The following is a 16,350-nucleotide window of genomic DNA, read 5'->3' on the forward strand; positions in this document are numbered from 1 at the left end:
ATGGATCTTTATGAGTGTTTGTAGACTGATTTTGTTTCCTTTGGTCAGAGCCATGCTCGCTGTTTTCTCCTGCTTCCAGTTTCTATGCTAAGCTAAGTGACTGTTGGCTCTAGCTACATATCAACAGTGCCGTCATGAGAGTGGTATTAATCCTTTCATCAAAGCAAATAATCATACATCCCAAAATGTTGATCTATTGTATCTGCATCTTCTGTCCTGTATTATTTTACAGAGCTGGAAAAGGACACGAAGAGTGAAAAGATGATGAAAGAGAGGAATCCACAGAGAAACAGAGGCCAAGTCCCTTCATGCCAACGCACAAAGGAAATGTCTTGTGCTCACTCGCTATAGCACAGAAAGAGGCAGTGATACAATTATCACACACAGCATGCTTACAGAGTTACACGTTTACACGTCTCTGGCCTTCTGCCTGCTGCCTTCCTTCCCATCCACTATGATTTCCCTCTGTATTTCTGAGGGACTATACCTTACACTTAATCTGTCAACAGTGCACCATTCACAGTGCAGGAGCAGTACTAGTGCAGATTTTATTACAGGGATGAAGAGCCGGTTCAGTAGGTGTCCCTCTGGGGCGACATTTGTTCTGAGGAACAGCGGTCACACTGTGCTGACAGCCTGACCTGCGTCCTTGTTGGGAGATTCCTCAGCATTCCTGAAAGCACTGTCGCTGTGACTGGGAGCTCTGTTTCGGCACCCCTGCAGCTGCAACAAACCCTATGGGAGCATCGGTGCACAGCTTCCCAAATTCCACAGGTTCACAGAAATCCTGAAAGAGAAATGAAAGACTTCATGGAGATCAAGGTCAGGCAGCAGAGGACGAGGGGAACTCGCAACCAACAAGCCCCAACAGTCATCTGCCTGCCAGCTAAGGGTTGGTCGTCATTTGTATCTATTTTAACTCCTGGCATACATGATAATTGGAATGCACTAATGCCAGAAACAAGACTTTTCTTGCTTGGGTGTTAACCTTAGGCTATGAATGTTCATGCCAAACACTTGATATGATGAATATAAACAGTTATGGTTTGTAACTGAGAAGGAAAAACAGTTAAACGTATTGTTGATTCATTGTGCTAAATGTTAAATATTTATGCCACAGTTAAACTTGTAATGTTGCAGTGGCTCAAGATTTAATTTGCACAGTATAACAATATAATGCCTTTAACATGCATCACTATGATACTTTACTATAAAAACAAGTTTTCTTGCAGTCTTGAATTTACAAGTTGATGGAAAAGTTGGGCCAAAGTTCTTCAGTCTAATAAAACCCAGTGAATTACTTTACAACAGGCTAAATCAGCAAATCTGTAGTTAAGCTGACTGGTTGGTTGGTTCACAGAGAGAGTTTCAATTTTGAAAATTAATTAATCATTTTGCATTAAAAACACCAAACGTTTACTGATGTTAGCTACTCTTTGCTCAGATACACTGCTAAGAATTGCCTTCTACCTGAATCTACACCTACAATTTTACTTGAATAACCTGGAAAACATAACTTCAGAGTCCCTTAAACTTTTTATATTAATTTAATAGAAAAGGAATAAGTTGTTCTAATAGGTAAAAACACAATGTAGTGATAAGTAATTAATAAATAAAACAATGGGTAATAAGTTCTACTGCCGCTTTGAAAGACAGTGGGACAAGCCTGACACTAACCTCCACATCAGAGCCACATCAGAACCCCCCTCCTCCTCCGCTACCAAAGGAATGTCTCTTTCTATCCTGGAGAGAGATGTCAACAGGCTTTTTAAGAAGCAGAACCCCCGCAAAGCAGCCGGTCCTGACTCTGTCTCTCCATCATCCCTGAAGCACTGTGCTGATCAGCTGTCTCCAGTGTTCACGGACATCTTCAACACCTCACTGGAGACCTGCCACGTGCCAGCCTGCTTCAAATCCTCCACCATCATCCCTGTCCCCAAAAAACCAAGGCCCACAGGACTAAATGACTATAGATCCATTGTCCTGACCTCTGTGGTCATGAAATCATTTGAGCGCCTTGTCCTGTCCCATCTCAAATCCATCACTGACCCACTCCTGGACCCCCTGCAGTTCGCCTACAGAGCCAACAGGTCTGTAGATGACGCCGTCAACATGGCTCTCCACTTCATCCTCCAGCACCTGGACTCCTCAGGGACCTATGCCAGGATCCTGTTTGTGGACTTCAGCTCTGCCTTCAAAACCATCATCCCGGCTCTGCTGCAGGACAAGCTCTCCCAGCTGAGCGTGCCTGACTCCACCTGCAGGTGGATCACCGACTTCCTGTCTGACAGGAGGCAGCACGTGAAGCTAGGAAAGCATGTGTCTGACTCCCAGACCATCAGCACTGGATCCCCGCAAGGCTGCGTTCTTTCTCCTCTGCTCTTCTCCCTGTACACCAACACCTGCACCTCCAGCCATCAGTCTGTCAAGCTCCTGAAGTTTGCAGACGACACCACTCTCATTGGACTCATCTCTGATGGCGATGAGTCTGCCTACAGGTGGGAGACTGAGCGTCTGGTGACCTGGTGCAGGCAGAACAACCTAGAGCTAAACGCTCTGAAGACAGTGGAGATGATAGTGGACTTCAGGAAGAGCCCAGCCCCACCCACCCCCATCACCCTGTGTGACTCCCCCGTGGCTACCGTGGAGCATTTCCGCTTCTTGGGAACCACCATCACACAGGATCTCAAATGGGAGCTGAACATCAGCTCCCTCATCAAAAAAGCTCAGCAGAGGATGTATTTCCTGAGGCAATTGAAGAAGTTCAACCTGCCAAGGACTATGATGGTGAACTTCTACACCTCCATCATTGAGTCCATCCTCACCTCCTCCATCACCATCTGGTACGCTGCTGCCACGGAGAGGGACAATAACAGACTGCAGCGTATCATCCACTCTGCTGAGAAGGTGATTGGCTGCAATCTTCCATCCCTCCAGGACCTGTACGCCTCAAGGACTCTGAGGCGTGCAGGAAGATTGTAGCTGACTCCTCCCACCCTGGACACAAACTCTTTGAGTCACTCCCCTCTGGCAGGAGGCTGCGGTCCTTCTGGACCAAAACCTCTCGCCACAAAAACAGCTTCTTCCCATCTGCTATTAGCCTCATCAACAAGGCTAGAGAGCCCCACTGTTGCTGATCCCCCTGATCCTCAATTGCACCAATCACCAGAAAAAATTCCTTGTATGTGAAAACATACTTGACAATAAAACTGATTCTGATTCTGATAATGCACAGATGGTTTATAGATCAGTTAAAAGCCATTATTGAGATTAGCCGTTCAGTGCTAATTTTCATACATTAGCATGCTACACAATAACCTACAATTTCATGAACATGGTAACACATGGTAATATATATATATATCATCATTATTGTGATCATGGTAGCATGTCAGCATATTGATTCTCACCAAATGATTATACACAAGCTCAGCTGTGGCTTGTGTTTAGTGCTAATTGGCACATTAGCATGCTAACGTGCTAGACTATCTGAACATATTATTCCTGCTGAACATGTTAACATCGTGTTTGTGGGCTCGATCATATGTTAACATGTTGACGTTTCTGACCAAATACCTGCAAAACCACATCACCCAAAGTCTCACCTGTACTTTGTGTTTAATGCTAATTAGCAATTGTTAGCATGCTAATGTGCGAAACCAAAATGGTGGACTTGGTACAAATGCTAACCACTGAATTTGTGAGCATCTTAGGCTACATCAACACTGCTACGTTTTTATTCTAAAACACACCGTTTTCACTTCCGTCCAAACTACTCCGGAGGTTTCAGACTGAAACCGGAGCGTTTTGAAAAGCTGCTGCTCCGGTTTCAGTCTGAAACCTCCGGAGTTGTGTTGTAGTCTTGGAAACGATGACGTAACCCCCGCTCGCTCCCTGATTGGCTCTGATCAGCCTCTGTGGAAACATGAATGAGTGTTACCGACCTTGTTGTGTTTACCAGCAGCTGTTGTTCATTGAAATCCTGCGTGTTAATACTACAACTGTCTTTGTTTTCCTTGTTCGTAATAATTTATTTAACTCATCAGCTGAGCACACCTGAGAGTAGGCTGTCTGCTTCCTGTTTACACCGGCTAGCGCATGCCCAGTGGCCGTGAACGGTCACGTGTTTTCAGGTGTTAGTGGACGCGGATCTTTTTCATTTCAAAACGAAAATGTGGATGTAGCCTTAGCATGTTGATTTTAGCATTTAGCTCAGATCACTAATGTAGCCTGACACAGCCTCTGTCTTGACTGTAGACAGTTTATCTTTGATTATTATCTAATCTCATCGATTTTCATAAATATCTCTCCGTCTATATTCGGTGCAGCGGTTTAAAATACAATAATAATGTTAAAATGCAGTGAAAGTGTGACAATAAGCCGGTATGACAGGCTTAGACACTGGAGGCCAACACTAATGTCCCCTCTCAGCAGACAGGGCGGGGGGGGGGCGGGGGGGGCGGGGCCCAGGGGCAGAGAGAGAACTGCTCCCCAGACAAGAGACTCACAGTTGTGGCTCTGTGTCTGAGCTGGGCGGGTCTCTGAGCTCCGGACATCCAGCATCTGGAGCTTTATGTGCACACGCTGTTAAAGAGCGAGCAGGCTTCTTACCTCTGCAGGACAAGGCGCCGGAGAGGAGGGACAAAGTGCCTGCCAGTCACCGGGGAGGATGATGAGGAAAACCTGGGAGGTGATCCTGAAGGACTCGTCTGAAGGGGAGGAACACTTGACTGGGATGTAAACACGGACCATCGATCTCTAATCAGGAGGTAATATATTAGATTAGAGCTAAAGGTTCCCTCTCCCCTGACCTGTCTTTACTTTGATGCCCACAGTCACCACTGTTTTATATGTGATTATAGAGAATTGTTTTGTAGTCAGACGTGTGATTAATCAGTCTAAATGTTCTGGTGAAATAATTATTAATTTATGTATGTCTCTATGAGGGTTCAGGTGTTTTCATCTCTTGTTGGGGGGGGGGGGGGGGGGGGGGGGGGGTGCAGTTTATTGGACTCTGCTGCATACATGAGACCAGATAAAATCAGATTTAGATGCTGGTCAGGGAATCCTCCACTTCAGTAATCGTTGCAGTTTCCCCTCTGAAATGCAATAATATATCTCTGAAAAGAGTTGTCTGTCCTAACATTTCTTTCTCCTCAAAACTGCATCCCAGTGTCCCGGGTCCAAAGCCAGTGATGCAGTCCAAAAACCATTGCTCTCCCTCCAACTCGCCCCCAGTTAATGTTGTTACTTTTACAAAGAGATGTCTTCTGGATCATTTTCCTGTGGCTTCCATCAGAATGAGCCTCTAAACCCTTAGGAAGAGCTGTGGTTTTTGGTTTAGAGCCTGAAAATTCTGTGTATTTCAACACTAAAACAGGCTCTGAAAACGCAGCTATCGCCTGGTTTCACCTCCCAAAATCCCTTCTGGTTCAGCCTGGTTAGTAGCACTTGATATTTTGTCTTTCTTATTGTTTGAAACTACAGGTTTGTGTCACAGTTTGCCGCTCCTTCACCCGCCAATTTACCACTTGAGATCTTCAGTGGCTGGTGTTAACTGTCTGCCACCGCTGTCATGTATCTAACATGTCAACCTGGAGGGGAATTTGTACTTTCCCTGCTCTGCAGTGTTATATGAGATAGCACATAGGTGTGTGGACAGGCCCCTCCCTGTCTTTTGTTAGGAATAATGCTCTGTTTTGCTGCTGTGCCTTGACTTGTTTTTTTCTTTTCTTCACTTTTTACACACCTGCTCTCTTCGTGCCATGAGTGCCTCTGGGTCCGCAGCCTTTAGAGGGGATCAAGTATCTCCTTGTCGCGGCTAATCTGCCCTGAAATCTCCACGTACAATGTGAAGTAGTTAATGTTTGATGGAAAACAACTTCTTACCTCTGAGCTTTGAAAAACATTTGACTGGAGGGTTTTTATTGTACCCTCCCAACTTCTTTTTCACCTATTCAGTCTCCGTAATACAGAAGCTCTACAGTTCTTTAGCTTTTGTCAAGGAAACAATATCCTGGTGTTTTTTTTTATGTTTCAAATGATCACAAACTGTGTTTCTTTTCCTTCTAAACCACTGACCACTCAGCTTTGTTCTGGCTTTTCAGCTATGCCTGTGGCCACTTTGCTTCCTGTATGATTGAAATTTTCCTGTGACTTTTTGTACCAAACAGACATTAAAATGCTTGTTTGTTTCCGTCAGGCTGAAATCCTATTTTCCTGGTAATCTATATTACAGGAACAAGAGGTTCATTGTTGCCTCACCACACCAGAGGAAACTCAGGCCTGCATTGCAGCATTAGATTTTGCAAGCTGACCTCACTTGCATAGGCGCCGTGATTTACAGTCAACAATAAACTGTGAGAGAGTCCAGATTTACAAAGGATCAGAGTTTGTGTGCTTGTCTGACAGTTTGTTTGGGAGCGTGTTCCACTGTTGATTTCTTGAAAAACATGTAGGAATTCATGCAATCCCTCACAGATAAGTTGTTAAGCTGTTCCTCTCATGGATGTGATTATTTCCTGTCGTTGCAGTGTTTTCCGTCACCATAATGACGCCGTGTGAGAGCTCCCTCCCGACTCACCTGCTCCTGCTCCTCCAGCTCTTCCTCCCCCTCACCCGGTCCTTTCTGCAGCCTCCCCACCCCCCACCGGTCCACGTCCCCACGATAGTACCTCACACACCGACGCCTCTCACTCGCTCCCGCTTCAGCGCTCAGACTCAGCTGGACTTCACCACTCACTGCAACTCCAGCTGCTTCCACAGAGGAGAGCAGGATGAGCAGCTGGCAGAGAAGCTGGCTTTTGAGACGCTGTACGCTGACGGCTCCCGCACTCTCACCACTGTGGAGGTGGAGGGAGAGGATGAGTTCGAGAGCGGCGACCGTCTCTTTGCTCACCCTTCACCCAGGAGAGGCCCCAGAGTGAAGCCCAGGCACAAGCGTGTGAGGCGGCAGATCTATGGAGCAGACGGCCGTTTTAACATTCAGGGCGATAACTTCCTCTTGGATTACCCTTTCTCCACAGCCGTGCGGATCTCCACCGGCTGCACCGGCGTTCTTGTGTCTCAGCAACATGTCCTCACAGCTGCCCACTGTGTGCATGATGGGAAGGATTATGTGAAGGGGGCGAGGAAGCTCAGGGTGGGCTTCCTGATCCCTCCATCTTTCAATGGCACAAAAACCAGCCTCACTTCTGCCAAGAAGCCTTTGGTCCGCTGGGTGAGGGTGAAACGTACCCGTGTGCCAAAGGGCTGGATCCAGGGCCCCCAGGAGGTCAGCATGGACTTTGATTACGCCCTGCTGGAGCTGCGTTGGCCTCACCGACGTCCCTTCATGCGCCTCTCTGTGGCTCCCTCCTCCGATGACCTGGCAGGGAAGCGCATCCACTTCTCTGGTTTTGACAGCGACAGACCCGGGGAGCTGGTGTACAGATTTTGTCCTGTGGAAGAAGAATCCAGTGACCTGATATACCAGCACTGCGATGCACGACCGGGAGCCAGCGGCTCTGGGGTTTACGGAAGAGTATGGGACAACAGCTTAGAGCGCTGGGAAAGGAAGGTCATCGGCATTTTCTCTGGACACCAGTGGCTGGAGATAGATGGAGAGAACCGGGATTACAACGTGGCCGTGCGCATCACTCCTCTGAAGTTTGCTCAGATCTGTTACTGGGTGCACGGTAACCGACTGGACTGTGTCCAGGACTGAGAGGGAAGGAGTCGGACTAAAGGAGGTTTCGAAAGCAGAGCAAGAAAAACACAAGATCACTGAAGAAATACAGAGTGACATTGGAGTGAAATGTTTTACTTCACCAGGAGAAAAAAGAGTGAAACGGGATTAAATCCAAACAAAATATCATCCTGCAGTGGTAGACCAGTAAAACAGGTGGACTCAGTTACTCTGGAATCTAGTTTCCCGTCTTTGAGTTATTTCTCTCCTGTGTTTAATGAGCTCTCTGTAATCTCTGAGCCTATTAAACAATCTGCCTGTGAGATCATCACCACAGCATCTTTTAATATGTTTTTGCCCACAGTATTAACATGAACCACTTTTTACAGCAGAGAAACACTTTTCCTTGCGTGTGTCAGTAACAGCACGTTATTTTCCTACTGTGGACGATCTACTGATCTACTGAGGACGCTTCTTTCATTTCATCTTTGCTGTACTTTCTTGGGGAAATGGTTTGGTATTTGGATATCTCTTCAAGGATCACTAAGCTTCATCTGTCACAGTCTCCGTTCTGATAGATACACAGCTCTAGAGTGCACAGAATAAAGAACTGACAATAGTTTATGGACACCACTGATGCCTAATACTTCAGCAGACAGCTTGCTCTTCACGGTGTGGACTGGAGAGACAGAATGGTAATTTTATTTTTAAAAAGAAATGCTTGATATATTTTAATAAACAGAGATTTATAAGCCCTTGTGTCTGTGTCTGGTTTCAGGAGTGGTGTTGGGGTGACCTCCTGTGGTCACCGTGAAACTGCAGCGTCAATGAACCTCAACACCAGGGATGTGGTTCATCTAGTTTAAACTGAATTTAGAGCCGAATTAATTAGTCAGTTGACAGGAAATAAACGTGCAACATCGAGTCATTTTTTCCAAAGATTGACTGTAAATATTTAGTTATTTTTTCAGTCTTCCATGATTGAAAACTGACCTTTGTTCTTTAGACAGTTTGTTGGATGAAATGAGAAGTTTGAACATTTCAGCTTATTTAGGATATTTTTATTTTTACTGTTTTTCTAATATTTTATGGACCAAACAATTAGTTGATAATGAAAATAATTAGTTACAGCCCAAAGTGAATTGGATGAGCACATTTTGTTATTTAACCATTTGTGCAGTGAGGTCTGAGCATTGTCCTCAAAATTTAAGGCTTTACAATGGCTACCGTCCAACATAATCATGATGCTATTATATTTAAATGACACCAGTCTGATGTGTGACAGATGAAGGTTTGACTGCAGCTACAGAGCTTTTACAAAGTAGAAGGAAAAAAAAAAAAGAGCAGAACAAGTCAGTAGTTTAGTGCTTTTTATTAGAGATAAGGAGACGATACAAAACATCCACCATTCAATATTCAGTCTCAACTCTGACCGCTGGTCCTTCATATACACATCGCTCCCCATCAGACCTTCATAACATCAAAGTTTTTAAATTGAGGAGATCCTGGTTTTAACACGTACAAGGAATGTTGTCTGTTTACTACATCAAATGCCATGGTTTTCTGACCCAGAACTGGAAATAAAAAGGAATCACTCAAGTTTTGGAATTTGCATGTTCAAAAAGAAAAAACAATGGAATAACAAAAAACAAAAAAAAAAGAAAAATATATATATTTAACCGTGTTCCTCCAGAGAAGGTTTTGATACATCTTGTGCAAACAAGAGTGAATTAGTTCATACTACAGCTAGTCTCAACTACACACACTTACAAAACTTAATTAGAAGTTTGGCAAAAAAATGTAGTTGGAACAATTATTTGTCAGGATTCAGTGGTTGGAAACTAAAGGTTGTTTTCTGTCCCTTTCTCTGCAATTTTTCAAATGGAACCCAGAAAGAACAAAACTCTGTTCTTAAGCATGAACAATATGTGTATTTATCATCATCATTATCATCATCATTATCCTTCCTCAGTTGTATCTTTATGTTTTTCCTTTGTGTGTGTTTTGTTCATATCCTTTATGTTGCTTGAACTGGAATGACAGTCTGAATTTGTGGAATTTCTTTTTTTTTTTTTCTCTGTAACTGTCACTTGACCCCAAACCCACCCACAATATCCCTCCCCAAGAAAGTCCCGCAAATGGTGCTGGTTCTGCTTTTGCCCTTCTCCAAACCACACTGGAATGAACAGCTAAACCCAACAGATGTGTCTGAAAGGCCTCGATCGAAGCCGTAGAGGAGGAGTGGGGGTAATATTTATATAGGAGAACCTTCCAGGCTGACTACTGATGAGCCGCCGAGCTTTTCTGCCAGGGTGTGCCGGTCTTTGAGGTCTTCCAAACCGTTCACCTGCCACTCGTGCTTAATACCTGGGGGGGTGGACGACAGCAGCCAGAATTACACATTGATACGTTTTCAGACCAAAAACAAACTATCACCACTTTTATTAAACAAGACTTGTCAAAAAACCAAAACCAAAAATCAACAGGTAAGCTTGAAAAGAAAAACTGACCCTTGCTTTTTGTATGCATTAAACAAAAGGAGATGTAAAGGGATGACTGATGGGATTTAGTGGTGCTGGTCGGCTACTGTTTTGGGCAGAGCATAGCTTGTTGTCCCCTCCACTGAGTCTGTGCTAAGCTGAGCTAACTGGCTGCTGCCTGTAGCGTTCTGAGAGCGGACATGAGTGGTATGGAGAAAAAAAAAAAAAATAGATAAAATATTTTGCTTGTCCAGCAAAAAGTGGTTGACGAATAAAGGCACTTAAATCATATCAATGCAAAATTCCTGTAAAGATGCCACAGAGTTGACTTGCCACGTTGTCCACAATGAGCTTATAATGGCCAAGATATTTAAAGGAGACTCTCCAACATATGAATGCTACAGTAAAATCTCTGTTGGTAGACAAATGTATGTTGCCTGCTTGTGTATGAACTGTATTATCGCCAAAACCTATTGTTTAGTTAAGTCAGTATTTGTGATTAGATCATACATCTGTCCTGCACATCCATAAGCAAAGTTTTCTAGGTACTGAAGAATGTTTAAAGCCCAATAGCTAATAAAAATAAAAAGGGCTTGTAGGTCGCACTTGATCAAAATGAACAATTAACCACTAAACTGCTTTTTGTGTGATTTCAATTCATACTAGAAAAAAAAAACACAAACAAAAAAACAACAATAAATAAAACAAATAAAAACACAAACTGGTCCACCTGTGTTCGGGAAGAGTTTAGACTTACATTGAACATGTTTATGTATAAGAGGAGAGAAATGTTAATGCTAAGCTAATAACCTGAGGATGATTAGTTTAAGCAGAAGGTGACGTGTACAGTTAGGGATTTTAAAACGGTATTAATTGTTTTGTCCACTTGGGGGCAGTAGAACAAACTGTTTACACAACACTGACATTTATCATCCTATTATGCTGATGTAATAATTGCCTGTTTACAGGTCCAGCACTCACGAAGCAACATTAATATTAATATGCAGTCATTTTTGGCCAACTGACAAACATGAGTCTCTCTTTTTAGCTCAGAGTTGATCATTGCTGAGGGAAATATCTGGCTCTTCAGCTGTTAAATGCTTCACTACGTTCACCAGCTGGCCGCTAACTTTACCTGCCAGGCAAAGTAAAGTAGGTTAATCAGAGATTTTTTACCTTGCTATGAATGTGGTGAGAGTGAACCAAACGGTAAGTGGCAAAAACACTGAGCTGGAAGATGCTTAAATGCTCTCTGAGGGGAAGTGCAGAGTCAGGTGGTAATTTTCTGTGATGTTGTCACCAAGCAATTCCACAGTTAATGCAGCTTTAATTCCCACTCACCTTCAAATTTCCTCTTGATAGCATCTTTTGAGCTGGCATAGATCATCTTGCTCTTCAAGGGGGCATTATCTGGAGCCCTGTGAAAGGGGGGAAAATATTAAAGCCAAATGTCTCAATGACAGTCATAAACCCTATAATGTGGTATAATGTCTGCCCTCACCAGAAGATGAAGACCAGGTCCTCCTTCTTTGTTTCTTTGGTCTCATAGGTCGCGTCGTACAGGGCGTAGCGGCAGTCGTCTGGGGGCAGCATCTTCACAAAGTGCTGGTACGGATCCTGGACGGTGGTACCCAAGTCACCCTGCAGGATCTCTTTGCCATCATCAAGAACAATGTTCTTGAGGTCCTTGCTCAGGCAGAAGAGAATGGCCTTCTTCCTCTTCCTCTTCTCATCCTCGTTAGCCTGAGCCTTGCGCACCTTCATGTCATTGAAGACTGCAATAACTTCATCTGTGACTTTCACACCGGAGGCCTGAGGAGAAAACAGTATGTTGCCTCAGAGATGTATTCACAGTTTGACATGGCAGCTGCCATTACTGCACATACAGCAGCAGAATATACAACCCACAATAACCCGAAAGATAAAAAACAAATGCATTCAGAGGCTGCAGTGATTTTTTCATCAAGTAGAAAGTGGATTGCTATAACTTGCAACGCTTTTCCCTAAGCTTGGACTGGTATGGGAAATATAATCATGACCTGAGGATAAAATGTTTGAAATGCAAATGAACATTTAACGATTTTAAGTTCCACCTTAGAGTTGAAAGGCTGATTAATCAATAGGTGCTGGTTCATTTTTATCTGTTTTGATTGATCATTTTAAGTCAAAGTCTTGGCATCAAAAATTCACCAGTTTTTTAATTAATAGATTCATTTTCTCGTCTATACAATGACAAGAAAACTCTGAAAAATGCCTGTTAAAATTGGTTACCAAGATGACAGCGTCACATGTAGTTTTGTCTCGACCGACAGTCCACAGCCCAAAAATATTCAGTTTACTGTCATGAGTGACAAAGAAAATAATCATGTGCTCATATCTGAGAAGCTAAAGACAGCAAAAATGTGACATTTTGCCTTAAAAATATAGCTTATTGTTATTTTCAGACTATTAATGGGCCATATGATTAATCTAGAAAATAATTCACAAACCACCTGAGAGGAAAAAAAAAAAAAAAACCCAAAAACAACAAAAACTAGTTACTGCAGCTCTATCCAGTGATAGTTTTGTCTAAAGAAGACTGCAGTTACCAACATGTTTAACGGGCCAGAAGTGACGACTCGAGTCACAGTAAATACAGACATCATGAAAATGAAGAAGGGCCTGAGAGGGCGGCATGTGACTATCACACACACAGCAGGAATGCTTCTATGAGGACAACTGATAAGGAGGATTGAAACACAAAGGTGTGGCCATGATAAGCTGTTAGTCGTGGTGGCGGAAGAGTTATGCAGCAAAATGCAATCTGAAAATGATCTAACTGCCGGCACAGTTGGTGAAAAGGAAATCAACACTGATGATTCAGTCAGTACTACCTTTTATTATGTATGAGGTCAGACTGTAAGAATACCGAAGGAAAGAAAAAAAAAAAAAAAAAAAAAGTGGCCTGTACTGCTTGTTCAAAGTCCGCAGCAAATCTGTGACTGGAGTAGGACCAGTAGGTATAAAACATTACATAAGTTCCCTCTGCAGGAACAGGGAAAGGCCATGTATCTCTGCCATAAAGATGACCATGTGGGTGAGGGTGTGGTCAGGAATTAAGTGTTTCAGAGCAGGGTTCAGTCACGGACAATGGAGCTTCTGTTGAAATATAGAATACAAGTCACATCGCCGAGTCACAGCTGCTCCATAAACTCACTCAGTCAGGTCTTCTGACTCTGTTTAAGGCAATTCACAGACAGGAAAATGCAGTCTCAGGAGAAGAGGGAAGAAAAGTGCTACCTACCAGCAACGTGTCAATGGAAAAAAAAGACAATGAAAAGGAAATAATGGGGCAGGAAAGACGGAAGGGGAACCCAACTGCAAAGCAGAACAGGCAGGCACAATGTTTGCTCAGGGCGTAAAAGGCCTGTGTGAGATAACAGTGAATTTTGGAATAATAATTAACCAGCAAATGATCTTACCCATTTCCTAAACCCCCCCCCCCCCCCCCCATCAATATAATACGCATTGTGCTTTGATATTTTTTCGTGTTCCTTGTTATTTCCTAAATATTTACCAAGTTTACAAATATCAATACTCTTTTGCACGAGTCAGCAGACGTCTCAGTGCCATCTTCCTCCATGGTGATGCGGACAGATTATTACCATATCCCTTGTATTTCTCATTTTTTTGTACACAAACATGATTTACAACTGTTGAGTCATTCGCAAATTTTTATGTTTCCACTTCTTTGCTTCACCACAATTTGCCATGAGATTGTTTGTGTTTTGTTTATTTATAGCAGCAGGCCAACATCCCCATGGCGATCACTAAGCTCTCACCTTATCTAATCTGAACCATGGAGACTTTTCTTTACAGAAGTCAAGGTTCAAGTGGCTCAATACAACTACTCACAGCCCGAGTCTTGAATTCCCTTACACGGAAGAGTTAAGACTACAGGCCTCACAGGATATCAGCATAAAGACCATTTTACCTGGCAGACATGTCGCTTATGCATCAACAGGACCAATGGATTTGTTTTCAAACTCTTAATTAAATAAATAAATGAATAAAAGCAGCGGACAGGGGACGGGGGCTGTGCAGCTCGCACATTTAGTTAATGCCGAGCTGTCAACGGTGCAGAGTCAGCAATGAAAGACAATAGACAGAACAGCTGGATGTTAAAAAATAATACAAGTTATACTACAAATATACAATCATGATTTTATTTCATATGTTGTCGTAATACCAAAAAATACGTATATTCTGCCACATCCGGCATCTGTATGCTTCACTTATTTATGATGACTACGTTTGAATGAATAGAGACGTGCGTTAATTGTTCCCTCTTGGCTCCGTGGTCCGATGGCGTGGCGGTCGTGCGGCGAGTGTGAGCTGCTGCACAAATTAGATGCGCAACTAAAAAAGATGCGCAGCAGCGACCACGAAGATCCAGACACAGCGGCCCGCTAGCTGTAGCTAACGAAGCCAACGCTGCCAAACAGGCGTCACATAAAGGTGATAATTCTGTCAAATCGTTGCTACATCCGAGCAGGTACGTGGTAAAACTCTGACATCGCAAATGACAGTAAATTAAATCCGAGTGCAGATCCATTATAATACGGCAGCAAACAAAATGGTCTTTGCACCAAATTCAGGGTGGGGCCATGAATGCAGCACACGCACATGTGTGCGCTAGCTTGCTATATAAGGCAAAACTCCGCTCAAACGGCCCGACCGTCCGTCAATTCACACATATACCGTCCCGGCGCAGCTCGGCTGTAAACCCGCAGTCTGCACTGTTATACCACCGTGAGCTAAAAGCGACGCGTTGTGAAGCACGTAGAATCTCAAACACTGCTAGCGAGGAAGCCGTGTACAGACAAAGAGCAAGAAAATCTCCGCTAGCGCCAGCCATAATGGGTGTCATTTTCTGTCTCTGCTAACGTAGCTAGCTCAGCTAACAATACCGTTAGCTTGGGGCCCTGAGGCGCTGCTGCACCTGCCGGCTCTGCTCCTCCGCGGAAGCATCGACGGGCTGAGGCGAAACAACGGAAACATGATGCAGGGAAAACTGCGGACCGGCGGCAGGACCACGGTCTGGATGTTAACGCAGACAGGGCCTTTCGCAAAGCGGCTTTATGTCGGCGAAACTCGGGCAGATAAACGAAATGGCGCCAGTTGTTTGGAAGCGCCAGTTTATATGGTCTGGTATTAATTTACTGTGTAAAAATACCGCACAGTAAATTCACAATGAATGTGACCTGCTGCTCCGTCGTGCTCTCTGAAGGCATTACTAGCATTACTAGCATTACTAGCATTACTAGCCGTCCAGCTACTTGCACAGCGGAGGAGCTCACCACCTAGCCCCGATGCTAGCAGCGGCTTCTGCGGCACAGAGCCGTCTTGCTATGTTTGACACCAAAACCAACACCGTAATCTACTAAATACATCACAAATTGACCCTAAATCTTCCTACATATTGAGATGGAGTGTGTAAGAGGCGGTGGACCCGGCGGGAGGAAATGCAGCGCTGTAAAAAAGGCGTTGGACCTACCATTGTTGTCGATGAGACTGGTCAGCGTCTGAAACTGAATGGACTGTGACGATCAACCGCCGCTCGCGTTCACACAGTGGATACGCAACGTGGACGCGCATAAAAGCGCGACCCCGGCTGGAGCAAGGTGCACGAGCGGGAGCGCCCATTTGCAAAGTACGAGCGTCCGGTTGTTTTTATTAGTTGTTTTTTTTTTTTTTTTTTTTACTTTTGATTAATGCATTTAATCTGTGGATCTGATCTAATTAATAATTAGCTTCAGTTCAGTGTTTCAAATACACAAATTAAACTGGTAATACAAATACCTCAACATATTATTAACCACTGTTATTAAACGTTACAATTGTTATCTGTTTGAAGACACTAGTTTTTTACCTCCTAATTTATTAGTATTTTTACTTCTACTTTTACATCTATTACTTTAGTGTTGCAGTATGTAATTAATCAAACCTACTAAACGGATAGCGGAGAACATTATGGGAATAAGTGTTTGTGTAATATTTGACTAAACCAATAAATCCCTGGTGATATCAGATGCTATATTATGAGATTATTTAACAGTGCTGTAGTCTTGGATGTACAATAGAACTACAAACAGAATGGTAAAGCTACGTCTTTAGTTTTTATTGTAACACATATACAGATATATAGACTGTGTTGTGAGGTGT

General features: G+C 43.6%; 2 protein-coding genes across 2 annotated transcripts; one reads left to right on the plus strand and one right to left on the minus strand.

Annotated features, from left to right (window-relative positions):
* The first annotated feature begins 4,488 nt into the window (after positions 1-4,488).
* Positions 4,489-9,332, plus strand: prss23 (serine protease 23). The gene is made up of 2 exons (XM_071458665.1): positions 4,489-4,769; positions 6,534-9,332. The coding sequence occupies exon 2, from the start codon at positions 6,551-6,553 to the stop codon at positions 7,703-7,705; it is 1,155 nt and encodes a 384-aa protein (XP_071314766.1). The 5' UTR covers positions 4,489-4,769; positions 6,534-6,550; the 3' UTR covers positions 7,706-9,332.
* On the minus strand, positions 9,023-15,841 carry cfl1 (cofilin 1). The gene is made up of 4 exons (XM_071458666.1): positions 15,683-15,841; positions 11,648-11,958; positions 11,488-11,564; positions 9,023-10,033 (listed from the first exon to the last, which is right to left on the minus strand). Exons 1-4 carry the CDS (start codon positions 15,683-15,685, stop codon positions 9,921-9,923), a joined length of 504 nt encoding a protein of 167 aa, XP_071314767.1. The 5' UTR covers positions 15,686-15,841; the 3' UTR covers positions 9,023-9,920.
* Positions 15,842-16,350: the final 509 nt, after the last annotated feature.

The sequence above is a fragment of the Trachinotus anak genome, unplaced genomic scaffold (assembly GCF_046630095.1).
Source record: "Trachinotus anak isolate AG129_WGS33_773 ecotype Australia unplaced genomic scaffold, CSIRO_AGI_Tana_v1 ptg000021l, whole genome shotgun sequence".
Classification (NCBI taxonomy): Eukaryota; Metazoa; Chordata; class Actinopteri; order Carangiformes; family Carangidae; genus Trachinotus; species Trachinotus anak.

Bases quoted from the DNA above. Each gene is read 5' to 3' on its own strand.
- prss23 (XM_071458665.1), top strand. From the start codon at position 6,551: ATGACGCCGTGTGAGAGCTCCCTCCCGACTCACCTGCTCCTGCTCCTC.
- cfl1 (XM_071458666.1), bottom strand. The intron at 11,565-11,647 runs GTGAGGGCAGAC...CCCCTTTCACAG, and splicing joins GACCTGGTCTTCATCTTCTG to GGCTCCAGATAATGCCCCCT. The intron at 10,034-11,487 runs GTGAGTGGGAAT...CCACCCCCCCAG, and splicing joins TATCAAGAGGAAATTTGAAG to GTATTAAGCACGAGTGGCAG.